At 45.3% G+C, this 13025-nt stretch overlaps 1 protein-coding gene across 1 annotated transcript; it reads right to left on the bottom strand.

Moving 5' to 3' along the window:
• Nucleotides 1–7823: 7823 nt before the first annotated feature.
• On the bottom strand, nucleotides 7824–8837 carry LOC148210281 (uncharacterized). Its single transcript, XM_088126263.1, has 3 exons — nucleotides 8533–8837; nucleotides 7898–8428; nucleotides 7824–7842 (listed from the first exon to the last, which is right to left on the bottom strand). The coding sequence occupies exons 1-3, from the start codon at nucleotides 8835–8837 to the stop codon at nucleotides 7824–7826; spliced, it is 855 nt and encodes a 284-aa protein (XP_087982389.1).
• Between the last annotated feature and the right edge of the window lie 4188 nt (nucleotides 8838–13025).

Genomic DNA, 13025 nt, shown 5'->3' with positions numbered 1-13025 from the left:
GGTGGGGATGTTTGTTGTCTGAAATCTGTATGAAGTGTTTGGCATGTTTTATGATTTTTTATTATATCTGGCAATGCTTAATGTTTGCGGATGTTGGATAATGAGTGCTTGGGTGATTTGTGTTGGACTGCAGTCGTTTAAAAATTGTTGACCATGCTCCGTTACGACCAAACTCACTGTGGCGTTGTTGTTAAGATTTAATATGTTGTGAAAGCATGATTGATTTATTGTTTTGCTATTAGAATGATATTTATGTTGTGGAAGCATGCTGAAATGTGTTGGTGAGTTGTGAGATGCATTGAAATCATACTAGTGGTGGTGTTGTTGATGGGCGTTGTGGTGGTTGGTGTTATTAAGGGGTTAGTACTGGAATCTTGGTTGGAGGCTAGAAACGATATGTGGAGTTTTACAAATTATGAAGTGAATGGGTGAGTGTCAGGGCCTCAGGTATAAATGGTCGTGGGCTGATACGTCACTAATTGGGTATCGAGGCCTCGGGTATAAATGGTCGGGGGTCGATACACCAATATTGGATAAAGATGAGTGTCGAGGCCTCGGGTATAAATGGTCGGGGGTCGATGCGAGGAGTCTTTCCAAGGAGAACTATTGGGGCCTTGGGTATAAATGGTCAAGGGCAAATAGATTGTAAGACATCGAGGCCTCGGGTATAAATGGTCGAGGGTCGATGCACTAGTGTCGGGGCTCTGGGTATAAATGGTCAGGGGCCGACACTACCAAAAGAATGGTTTCGAAGAGCTCGAATAACTGAGGTGAACATAGTTGTATTTGAGGTGTTGGAGAGCCAGGTGGACGATATTTGTTTTTATATGATCGTGGTTAGCATTGGGTCTTATAGAGCATGTTTATGGATGAATATATAATGTACCAGTAAAGCATGTCTATGGTTGTTCGCATACTGATATGATAGAGCATGACGATGTATGTTTCCTTTATGGTTATGAGCATGATGTTTGTGTGTGCTTGGTGAGGGCTACTTACGGAGTATATTTCATATACTCACTCCCCCCCCCCTTTCTACAATGATTGTTTCAGGTGAAGGACTCGGGAGTGACCAGGGTGATGGGACGGAGGAGACCTGACAAGCGAGGACCATAGGCTACTTAGTTTTTCCTATTTAGTTTAATTCATTGGTTAGGGCCTTATGTTGTGGCCAATAAACGGTTTATTTGCATTTAAATATTCGAGAGATTTTTCCCTTGTCGTTAGATTTGCTTCGGGTTAGGTGCCTATTTGAGATTTATTCCATTTGTTTAGATTCACATAAATTGAATAATAACTTGCCTCGTGAAGTGGTTCATAAATGTTGTTGAATGTTATTCCATGAGATTGGTTTATCGTTAATTTGCTGAGGATTGGGACTTGACTGTATAAGTTTATGTACATAGGAAGTTGGCAGGTTATAGCCGGGGTTAAATTTGATTAGTTGGGTAGTTAACGTGACCTAGAGGTGAGCGGAAATTTCTGGGTCGTTACATTAAAGATCAAATATTGGCCTCCCGAGATATTGATCTTCATCCTCAATAATCTAAAAACATTGGCCTCCCGAATATTTCGAGGCTCCATCGTCGGAAAGTTCCCTTTTGCAAAATTTGAGTTGAAGATATTTACTAAAATTAAGAAAAATAACATTTATTGTATAATATGTATAATATTACATACATTTGCCAAATATCATATATAGTATAAATGTGTTAGAAAGATAATCAATAAAATCTCATGTTAATAATAGTTCAAGCAACCATAATATGAAATTAGCAATGAGGATAAAGGAAGAACATGACAAAATAAAACAAGAGAAGAAACATATCCCAAAAATAATGTTGAAAGAATTAAACTGGTACTTGAAACATATCTAGACAAGAACAATATATGATGAAGTACATCAAACTACTTTATTCGATATGAACATGAAAACTTGTCGTTTTGCAAACAAACTCTAGTTTTTACCTCTTTATTCAAATGCAGCGTGAGTCAAATGATGAAGAAGAAAATTGTGGAGAAAATTGTGATAAAGCAAACATGGAGAGAAAGTGGACAGCGAGAGAGAAAAAATAAAACAAAAAATAGTAACAAAAAAGAAAGGAAGAAGATAAAAAAAGTTATGATGAGTGGAAGAGAGAAAATAAAAATCGAGCAATATGAGGAACAAGTGAGGAGTGGTGAGAGAACAAAGAGAGAAATAAAAAAAAATGTTGAAAGAAAGGAGAAAAAAAGAAGAGAGAAAAAACATAGAATAGAGATAGTGATAGAGAGAAAAAAGTAAAAAGAGAAAAAAAAGTTGAAGGAAGAAAAAAAGGAGAGAAACCGAGAAAGAGAGATAAAACTATATGAAACAAAGTTCAGAGAGAAATTGTGCGTTTTTTGTGATATCTTACTCATGATGACCTCTGTTGATCTAAACCTGCTATTTATAGTGAATTCAAAAATAATTTTTTAAGAAAAATATCAAAGATTTAAATCAAATGGTAAAAATATTTTCATTAATCAAATCTTATGATTTTATTACAAAATTTACTTTTTACTCAAATTATGTAAATCAAATTAAAAACTTTCCAGAGTAAGATTTTATTTTTCTTCAATTGAAAAGATTTTTTACGTTTTAATTGAAAAAAATTTATTTGAAAAAAATAATAAAAAATCCATATTTAAACCAAATACTTTTTATATTTTATTTTCCTTTAATAAAGCTAACAAAAAATGAAGATATTTGCCTTAAAATACAAACAAAAATTATACAAGAAAATTACTATAAATAATATAAAAAATAATCAAATAGAATACTGGACAAATTTAGGGTCCATAGAAGTTAGTCACTCGAGTTGGAAAAGATAGTGGCAAAAATATAGAAACTGTAATTACACCGTTTTTACTATAGTCCATACACTACTCTTTTGCCTTAATTTTAAGGGGTGGTATAAAAGTTTAAAGATAAGGCTGTCCAAAAGGGAGGAATCCGCGGGGAACAAATCCCAAGAGAGAAAATAGGAGAATATGGAATGTTTATGCAAGGATCTGCACAACGATAATTCACGAATCAAGCTCGAACCCGGTCTCCGGCTCGACCTGAACATAAGAGTGGACCTGCACAAGAGGGTAAACACTCCGACGCTCAAGTCAGTATAGGTCGGACTCTGTATTTAGTTCGAGGTGAGATTCGATACCTAAGCGTGAAATGAAGCCCTCTATTTATAGGTGGGGGATCCGACAGTACACAGATCGGCGGTTACATGTTTTTCTTCATGTCGGACCTGTCGGGTTCCGAGTAGATCGAACCCCAAACAGATCGGACTTCGGCATGTATACTTAACCTATTCCTGATGGGTGAACCCGACCTCTTCGGCAGGGCCGAGGTGGACCTAGGATATTTAATCCTTGAACACCAGTAAGCATTTTCCACGTGTCCAAGGTATTTTTAGCCCCAAAAATTGGCCCCCTCTCTGTCAGGTTCGACCTCGACCTGGCAGAGAAGTTGATTTGAATCAATTTTGGACACGTGGTGATTTTTAATTCGTAAGAAGAATATGACCGTTGCGGAAGACGTTTCGATCTGCCAGGTTGTCGGAGCACTCAGGTATTCCGTCGTTACAAATTTCGAGGTAATCCTAGCCACTCGTTTATTACACGTGTACGGCGCAGAGGATTTTCCGATTAGCTATAAATAGTTCAGAGACTTCAGGTCAAACCTTAAGTTTCCTGAATTTTTGGAGTTCGATCTGAAACCAGCTCGAACCCTTTGTAGGTCAGTTACTTTCCCTTGTTTTTACTCTTCTTTTCAAATATGATAATTTTCTTGTCTTCCCCCTCCAGTAGCGATAGCCTAGGTAGTGCAGGTCGGACCATAAGTAGTTCGCCCCCCAAACCAAGTGATTATGGGGAGGACTTAGCTCTTAGGTTGGAGTCCGAGTTGGAAGAGATAGAGAACTTTAGGTTTTCGGACGATGGGGAGGATAGTGACACTTCCACCTCGGGCCAAGGTTTGGAATACCCTTCTAAGATGCCCGAGCATTATCTCGGACCCCTCCGTAGGGGTTTTAAAATTCCAAACAACATCCTCCTCAGGATTCCGGAGGAAGGGGAAAGAGCTGACAATCCTCCAGAGGGATGGGTCACTCTTTACTTAAAAATGTTTAAGTACGGCCTTAGACTTTCCCTTCACCCTTTTGCTCAGGAGTTCCTCAACCGAACTGGATTGGGCCCTGCTCAAGTGGCCCCCAACGGATGGGGTGTCATTTTTGCGTTGGCAATCCTTTTCTGGTTGCGAGCTGCTGAACGTTGAGCAGCTTCTTGGATGCTTCGAAGCCAAAAGGATTGCTAAGAAGCCTGGTCGGTACTACATGTGCGCAAGGAAAGGCGCGGGTGGTATAGTCAAGGGGCCGACCTCCATCAAATGATGGGTAGGGAAGTGGTTCTTTGCCTCTGGGGAATGGCTGGCAAAGGACGAGTCAGGTCGTACCTTATTTGATTTTCCCACTAGGTTTGGGAACTTAGGTATGAAGTCTTTTTTACTTCCTTTCCTTTTAATTTTTTGCCTCTCACATCTAACCCGAACCTTCGTTTGCTTTGTGCAGTATCAATCAAACCAATTCCCGAGCTCACTCAAGCCACCTTCGACACCCTCAAGTACTACAAGGATCACTTCCCAAGGGGCCGGAAGATCGGAACCTTGGTCACTGACAAGCTGCTCCTAGAGTCGGGGCTATTGGATTACAACCCTTTAGTTCGTCCGATCGAAGCTTCAAGGCCAAACTATGAACTCGGTAAGTCGAGTTAGATCTCATTTTGAATTTATATAGCAACTTCCATTTCTGACATCTTGCTTTAAATGTTTTGTAGCGATGGTGTGCGGGTCTACTGGCAGTGTGAAGCGCAAGTCCAAGGGCCGTGCTCACGCCCTTAAATCCGTGGTGGGTACGGAACCTACAACCTCTGTTGTGCCACGAACTGAGGCCCATGGTAACGCTGGAAAATCCTCTGAAGTTCCTACCCCCGTGGTCGAGCTGGACTTAACTGGGGATCAATCCGGAGAGAAGCGCTCAAGGGAGGAGTCCGAGGCGCTGGACGTATCTCCCTTGAACGAGGTGAGGGAGACTCTCCTTTGAGGAGGAGAAGAAAGAAGAAGAAAACCTCCTCCTCCTCGGAGGCCGGAGCTCGTGGGACCCTGCCTACGAGCTTTGCTGATTTTGTGGATGCGGTTCAGGATGGAACCGTCAAGCTCTGGGGTGAAGGACCAGGTGTCTCGCATCTCGGCCGCGTGCTTGGACCGCTGTCTTAGGAGAGCATCCAAGTTTGTAAGTGATCCTGGGTCCGTGCTGCAGAGGACAATTGACAACGTTGCCGAGGTAAGACTTGCCTTTATATCTTCTCTTATTATTTTCTCAATTTATAGTTCGGTTTAACCATTGGTTATTTTATTTGACTTTCATAGGCGTTCGTCGCCTCCATCCATTCAGCGGTTATGATCAAAGCCGAGCTGAATGGGAAGGAGGCCTTGGCAGCAAAAGAGAAGGAGAACTCTTCTGCTGCCTTAGAGGCTGCCACTACCATGAAGGGCAAGCTACTGAAGGCTCGTTCCGAGGTGGATGCCAAGGCCGAGCTTATGAAGAAGGAGGGTGAGAAACACAAGGCCCACCTCCGAGCAGCCCATGCTATCACCAAAGGGCTGGAGAAGGAGAAATTCCAGCTCCTAAAGGAGAAGGACGACCTTACTCAAGTCCTTGAGGAGAAAGATGCCTTAATTGGGCGCCTTATGACCGAGCTTAAAGACATGAAGGAACGCCTCACCAATGGTGCTCTGTTGGAGGAAACATTTAGGCAACACCCAAACTTCGATGGGTTTGCTAAAGACTTCAGCGATGCCGGCTTCAAGTTCTTGATGAAGGGCATTGCTGCTGACATGCCCCACCTCCAACTCAACCTCGGCGATCTGAAGAAGAGATATGCTGAGAAATGGGCCTCTGGGCCTAACGGCACTCCAGGCCCCCATTATTTGGTGGAGAAGTACGTCAGAGAGCTGGACTCTGACTACTCCGATCTTGAGGAAGAAAGCGCCCCTAGTCAAGAACAGGTCGAGGTCGGCACCACCCAGGAGGAGGTCCCTTTGCAGCAGGGTGGATCTCAGGATATAAACCTTCTGGGCTCCCAAGGCGAACTGCCTTCTCACCTCGGGAGTAGCTAAGCTTTTGGGCAGAGCTGCAAGGTATACAAGCCTTGGCTCTGTACTTTAATCAATGAAATCTCTTATTCCTTCATTTTTGTGCATCTAGCTCTGTCTCTTTCTTCAACTATTCTTCCCTTATGATCTTAGTTTCGCAACTCTGAACTACTATATGAATAGTTTTACCTCGCACTTCTAGCTTGTATATTTAAAGGATTGAATGTGGGATGAACTCTTTTCACATCGCACCTTTCACTTGAGATTTGAATTTGAGAATTTCTCTCTGTTTTTTAATATTTTTCCTTGAACTCGGAAGTCCAAAAGATAATATTAAGCAATTTGAACTTTTTACATCGCACCTTTAACTTGAACGTTCAAAGGGTTGAATTTTAAGTCCACCTTTAACATTCACATCGCACCTCGGACCCGTGGGTTTAGAGGATTGAATTTCTTGAACCTTCCACATCGCACCTTTAACTTAATCGTTCAAAGGATTGAATTTTGGTTCCACAATTAATATTCACATCGCACCTCGACCCTATGGGTTTCGAGGTTTGAATTCGATCAATTTTTTATTTACCTTACCGGTTTATAAGTCTTATAGGAGTTCGTGGCCCCCATTTAATTTCTGATTGAACTCGGAGTCACAAAATTAAATAATCCCGTTTATTAAAAGTTCCGCCCCTTGAAAATTTTTACAAGTCCATTTTAGGACCATTTTGAAATTTCAAGGGTAATAGCGCTTTAGGTGCTCTGCGTTCCATGGATGTGCAAGTACATTTCCTTCCAGATCGGCCAGCATGTATGTTCCAGGTTGGACTATGGCTTTAACCTCGAACGTTCCTTCCCAACTTGGGTCAAGAGTACCCACATGACTTTGAATCTTCCTTAAGAGTAAATGTCCAACTTGAAAGCTTCGAGGTCGAACTCGGGTGTTGTAATGTCTGGCCATTCTGTTCTGATACTCTGCTAGGCGCAACTGAGCCATTTCCCTTTTTTCTTCCAACAAGTCAAGGTTAAGGAGTAGCTCTTCTTTGTTCTTCGTTGGTTCATACTGCTGTACCCTGTCTGTTGGTATGCCGATCTTAACTGGTACAACAGCTTCGGAGCCAAAGGCTAGTGAGAACGGAGTTTCGCCAGTTGACTCTCTCGGGGTGGTCCGATATGACCATAACACTTCGGGTAGTTCCTCGGCCCATCTTCCCTTTCTGGAGTCCAATCTTAGTTTGAGTCCTCGCTTTATAATTTTGTTTATTGCTTCAACCTGCCCATTGGCCTTAGGATGAGCAGGGGACGAGCTGAGATGACTTATGTCCAACTTTTTGCAGAAATCTTCGAACTTTGTATTGTCGAATTGCTTTCCGTTGTCCGTGACGATAGAGTTCGGTATGCCGAAACGGCATACAATGTTCGTCCATATGAAAGATGTGACTCTGGACTCCGTGAGGTGGGATAGCGCCTCGGCCTCGGCACTTGGTGAAGTAGTCCACAGCGACAACGACGAATTTGGTTTGCCCTTTGCCTAGGGGAAAAGGACCTATGATATCTACTTCCCATTGCGCGAATGGCCATGGGGCCGAGATTGGGGTGAGCAGTTCGGGAGGCTGATGTATGATATTTGCTAAGCGCTGGCAATTGTCGCAGGTTTTTACAAACTGCTTTGCGTCCTGTTCAACAGTGGGCCAATAGTACCCTTGTCGAACCACCTTGCCCGACAACGACCTGACGCCAGAGTGGTTTCCACACACTCCTTCATGGATTTCCCTAAGAATGTAAAGGCCTTCTTCAGGAGTTACACACTTAAGCAGGGGCAGGGAGAAGCCACGTCGGTACAACGCTCCATCTCGGAGTATGAACCGAGCTGCTTTCCGCGCCATCTTCTTTTGCTCCTTCGAATCTAGCAGCGGAGTTCCTTTGACGAACTCCACGATTGGGTCCATCCACGAGGGCACTAGAGTGTCAACCTCCATCACGTCTGGCTCCAAGATTGAAGGATTGTCCAAGATCTCAATCGGGACCGACCTGGCCAGGTCGGTTTCGTATGCTGACGCCAATTTATCTAAGGCGTATGCATTGGAATTTTCTGATCTTGGTACTTGATTCACCTCGTAAGTCTTGAACTGGGCGAGGTGCGATCTGACTTTGGTTAAATACTTTTCCATCCGGGAGTCTTTTGCTTGATACTTCTCCTTAATCTGGTTTACGACCAACTGGGAGTCACTAAAGACCTTGATGTGTACGACCCCCAGCCCTCTGGCAACATGTAGGGTTCATTGTTTGAGGTCCGAAAGTTGAACCGTAGGGCATACTCAAATCGCTAACCACCTGGTACGAGCAAGAGGATTCCTACCCCGCACCCTTTCTCATTGGAAGATCCGTCCACGTAGACTGTCCATGGAAGATCGGCCCCGGCCGATTGAGGCGGTGGGGTGAGCTCCGCGATGAAATCGGCCACTGTTTGCCCTTTCAGCGCACTTCGGGGTTCGAACTGGATATCGTATTCACTCAACTTCATTGCCCACTTCATCAGGCGCCCTGATGTTTCTAGTTTATGGAAGATGCTCTTTAAGGGCAAGTTGGTAAGTACCACGATGGTGTGCGCTTGGAAGTATGGCCTGAGCCTTTGGGCCGAGGTGATTAAGGTGAGAGCCAGTTTCTCCATTTGGGGATATCTGGTCTCAACCTCGGTCATGGCCTTACTGGTATAATAGATGGGACCTTGGCGCACCCTTCCTGCTTGATTAGGGCCGAGCTGACGGCGCTGTCTGACACCGCTAGGTATAAGTGGAGCTTGTCTCCTAGCAATGGCTTGGCGAGCAGAGGTGCCGAGCAAAGATAGTTCTTCAACTGCTCCAGTGCTTGTTCGCACTCTGTCGTCCATTCGAATGGTCCCTTCTTTCTTAGGACTTTGAAGAAAGGAAGGCACTTATCTGTTGACCTCGAGACAAATCTATTCAGAGCTGCAACCTTTCCATTGAGGCATTGAAGCTGTTTCAAAGTTTTGGGCGCTTTCATCTCGAGCACGGCCTTTATCTTTTCTGGGATAGCCTCGATCCCTCGGTTGTTTACCATAAAACCAAGGAACTTCCCTGAAGAGACTCCAAAGGCACACTTGGTTGGGTTGAGCTTCATTTGATACTTCCGTAGAACTCCAAATGCTTTGGCCAGATTGGAAAGATGCGACTTCGACTGCTTGCTCTTGACAAACATGTCGTCCACATACACTTCCATATTCCGGCCGATCTGCTTGGCGAACATTTTGTTCACCATTCTTTGGTAGGTCGCCCCCGCATTCTTAAGGTCGAAAGGCATAACCTTATAGCAATACAGACCTTGGTCTGTTATGAATGCGGTATGATCCTGATCTGGGACATGCATTTTGATTTGGTTGTATCCTGAGTAAGCATCCATGAAGGTGAGCAGCTCGTGCCCTGCTGTTGCATCTACGAGCTGGTCAATCCTTGGTAGCGGGAAGCAGTCTTTTAGGCATGTCTTATTTAAATTTGTAAAATCTACGCACATCCTCCACTTCCCGTTAGCTTTTTTAACTAATACAACATTAGAGAGCCACTCGGGATACAAAATTTCTCGTATATATTCAGCTTTTAAAAGTTTGTTAACTTCTTCGACAATTACATCCCTTCTCTCCCTATTTACAGGTCTTCTTTTCTGTTTTACAGGTCGGAATGACGGGTTTACGCTGAGGCGATGCACCATGATCTTTGGATTGATGCCTGGCATGTCCTCGTGAGACCATGCGAAGATATCCGAGTTGGATCTGAGGAAGTTGATCAGTTCCTTCCTCTCAGTGGCCCCTAGCTTAGTTCCTATACTTACTTGCTTCTCAGGACTAAGTAAAGGAACAAGCTCAAGCTTCTCTGTCGGTGCAGAAAACTCCCTTTTACCTGACTTCGGCAGGTCGGCCTCGAGCTTCGGCAACTCGTCCCCGTTAGCTTGTCCTTCTAGGGTGCACACTGATGACCCTTTAAGCGCGGAGGCATAGCATTCCCTTGAAGCTTTCTGCTCTCCTCGGACCGTGCCCACTCCATTAGGGGTTAAGTACTTCAGGACTTGATGAAGTGTGGAAGGAACGGCCAGGAACGAATGGATGATGGGTCTCCCGAAGATGGCATTGTAGGCCGACCTGCCGTCGATCACGACGAACTCGGCCATCTGGGTTACTTGTGTATCATCTTGCCCAATCATGACCGGCAAGTCAATACACCCTTCTGGGGAGACCGATTCTCCAGAGAATCCAACCAAGGGCGTTGGACTCTTCTTCAACTGCGTCCTGATCCATCCCAAGGCAAGATATGTTGGAAGGGACAAGATGTTGGCGGATGCGCCTCCATCTACCAGCACTCTTCTGACCACGACGTGATCAATCAGAGGAGCAATCACAAGCGTGTCATTATGGGGCAAGTGGACCCCCTCCATGTCAGTATCGTCAAAGGTAATGGAGCAGGTCGGTCTCTGCTCCCTGATGATGCACACCTAGCGCCTGGCTTTGCGAGCTAGTTCTTTTCTTTTATTTCCAGATTGACTCCCACTTGGGCCTCCGAAAATAGTATTGATGATCGCTGGTCGGTCCTCTCATCAAGGCGGCGTCCTTGAACCCTTCATCTCTTCTTTCTTTTCCACCAAGTTAGACCTCGGTTTTCCCACAAACTTTTTGAAGTAGCCATCTTGAATGAGATCTTCAATCTGGCGCTTCAGTTCCCAGCAATTTGACGTATTATGGCCGTGATCGCGATGAAAACGGCAATATTTATCTTTGTTGCGTTTTTCTGGGTCTCCTTGGAACTTCTCAGGTCGCTTGAGGAGTTTTTCCATCCCAGTCTCCTCAATGTTTGTAAGTATTTCAGAGATTGGGATTGTGGTCGGGGTATAACGTTCTTAAGGTCGGCTTCGGTTGGGGCCACCGTCCGACCTGCGATACTCAGCCCGGCTGCTGGAGGAGGTCGATCCCTTGTCTCTAGACTTGGAATCAGCCTTCCCTTCTCTTGGCTATGCTTTTTCTGATCGATCTGTTTTTCAGGTCGACCAGTCTTGGTCCGGAGGAGCTCTTGTCCACCAATGACTTTCTTCACTTTTTGCAATACTTCGGCGAAGGTGGCTGGAGCCTCTTCTCCAAGCTTCACAGTGAGGGTCTCATCAGCCAGGCCGGTGAGGAAATAACACATGGCCGAGTCATCAGAGCAGTGCGCGACCTTCAGCTGCTCTTCCTGGAACCTTGTGACGTACTCTCTAAGCGTCTCACTCTCCTTCTGTCTAATGGTGGCGAGATGAGTCGCTGTCTTTCTGTCATAGTACTGGGAAGAGAACTGGCTAATAAATTCTTTCCTCAGCTGAGAATAGGTCGAGATCGACCTAGCCGGCAGTCTTCGATACCAATGGCATGCGTGCCGGTGAGTGCAATCTGGAAGGCGCGACACTTGATTGCATCTGTCGCCGCTTGAAAGTCCATGAGGTCTTCGAAGACCTCAACATAGTCTTTTGGGTCCTTAGACTCGTCATAAGGCTTCATGGTGGGAGTCTTGAATTTCAGAGGAATCGGAGCCTTCAGGCCACCATCATCGAACGAACTTTCTTTTTTCTCGCACTTAGCTTTCAAGGCCTCAACCTGAGCATCAAACTTGCTCTTTAGCTGATCGAACTCCTCCCTTGTGATCACTCCCTCGGTAGTTATTGGATTGTAGGAGGACTCTGCCTGCTGGTTGGAGTTCCTGTGTGAGCAGGACGAAGATTGTCCCTTTCAGAGGGACGAGCTTCTCTTTCTGTTGAGATGCTTGCGGAGATCACCCCTCTGGTGAGTGTACTCCTCGTCCTCATCTCCCTCAGGGTGCCCTTCCTCGACTGGACTGAGGTGATGACCCCTTTGTTCGCGCATGTCATCGCGTGCCACCAAGTTTTCAGACCTAGACCTCACGCCCGTAGCTTTCACCATCTCGTTGTACATCTCTTCCATGGTGCGCATCTGAGTGCGCATTGCCTCTATTTCTTTCTGGAGTGCATCAAAATTCTCCCTCGTTGGAGCTGGGGCTGGTCCTCAAGCGGCTCTCTTCGAAGCCCCACCTCGGCAGCGATTGGCCTTGGATGGCTTGGGATGTGCTGGTGGCAGAACGGGCGTGGTGATGCGTGCTGACCTGCGGAGGGGCTCTGCCCCCAGGCCTTCATGAACCTGCCCTTCTACCACCTCTGCTCCGACCTCCCTCTGGTGGCCATCATTGGCCGCTAGAGCTCTTCGGTCGGCCGTGTTGGTTGAGTTTGCTGGCTGAACCATTTTTGTTCACACTTTTAAATCAGGATGACTTAGATCTTCTTTCCCCACAGACGACGCCAAATGTTTATGCAAGGGTCTGCACAACGATAATTCACGAACCAAGCTCGAACCCGGTCTCCGGCTCGACCTGAACACAAGAGTGGACCTGCACAAGAGGGTAAACACTCCGACGCTCAAGTCAGTATAGGTCGGACTCTGTATTTAGTTCGAGGTGAGATTCGATACTTGAGCATGAAATAAGGTCCTCTATTTATAGGTGGGTGATCCGACACAGTACACACGACCGGCGGTTACATGTTTTTCTTCATGTCAGACCTGTCGGGTTCCGAGTAGATCGAACCCCAAACAGATCGGACTTCGGCATGTATACTTAACCTATTCCTGATGGGTGAACCCGACCTCTTCGATAGGGCCGAGGTGGACCTAGGATATTTAATCCTTGAACACCAGTAAGCGTTTTCCACGTGTCCAAGGTATTTTTACCCCCAAACATGGAAGAAAGAGAGAATTTTTTGACATTTTAGAGAAAAACCATGATTGACGAATAGAGCTTGACAACGAAGAAGG

Source organism: Momordica charantia (genome assembly GCF_013281855.1).
Source record: "Momordica charantia cultivar OHB3-1 chromosome 7 unlocalized genomic scaffold, Mcharantia_2.0 BLBB01000007.1, whole genome shotgun sequence".
NCBI lineage: Eukaryota > Viridiplantae > Streptophyta > Magnoliopsida > Cucurbitales > Cucurbitaceae > Momordica > Momordica charantia.
The sequence above is the reverse complement of the archived record's forward strand: the minus strand, read 5'-3'. Positions and strand labels throughout refer to the sequence as shown.

Bases quoted from the DNA above. Each gene is read 5' to 3' on its own strand.
- LOC148210281 (XM_088126263.1), bottom strand. From the start codon at position 8,837: ATGGAGAAACTGGCTCTCACCTTAATCACCTCGGCCCAAAGGCTCAGG. The intron at 8,429-8,532 runs GTGCGGGGTAGG...ACATGTTGCCAG, and splicing joins GGATCTTCCAATGAGAAAGG to AGGGCTGGGGGTCGTACACA.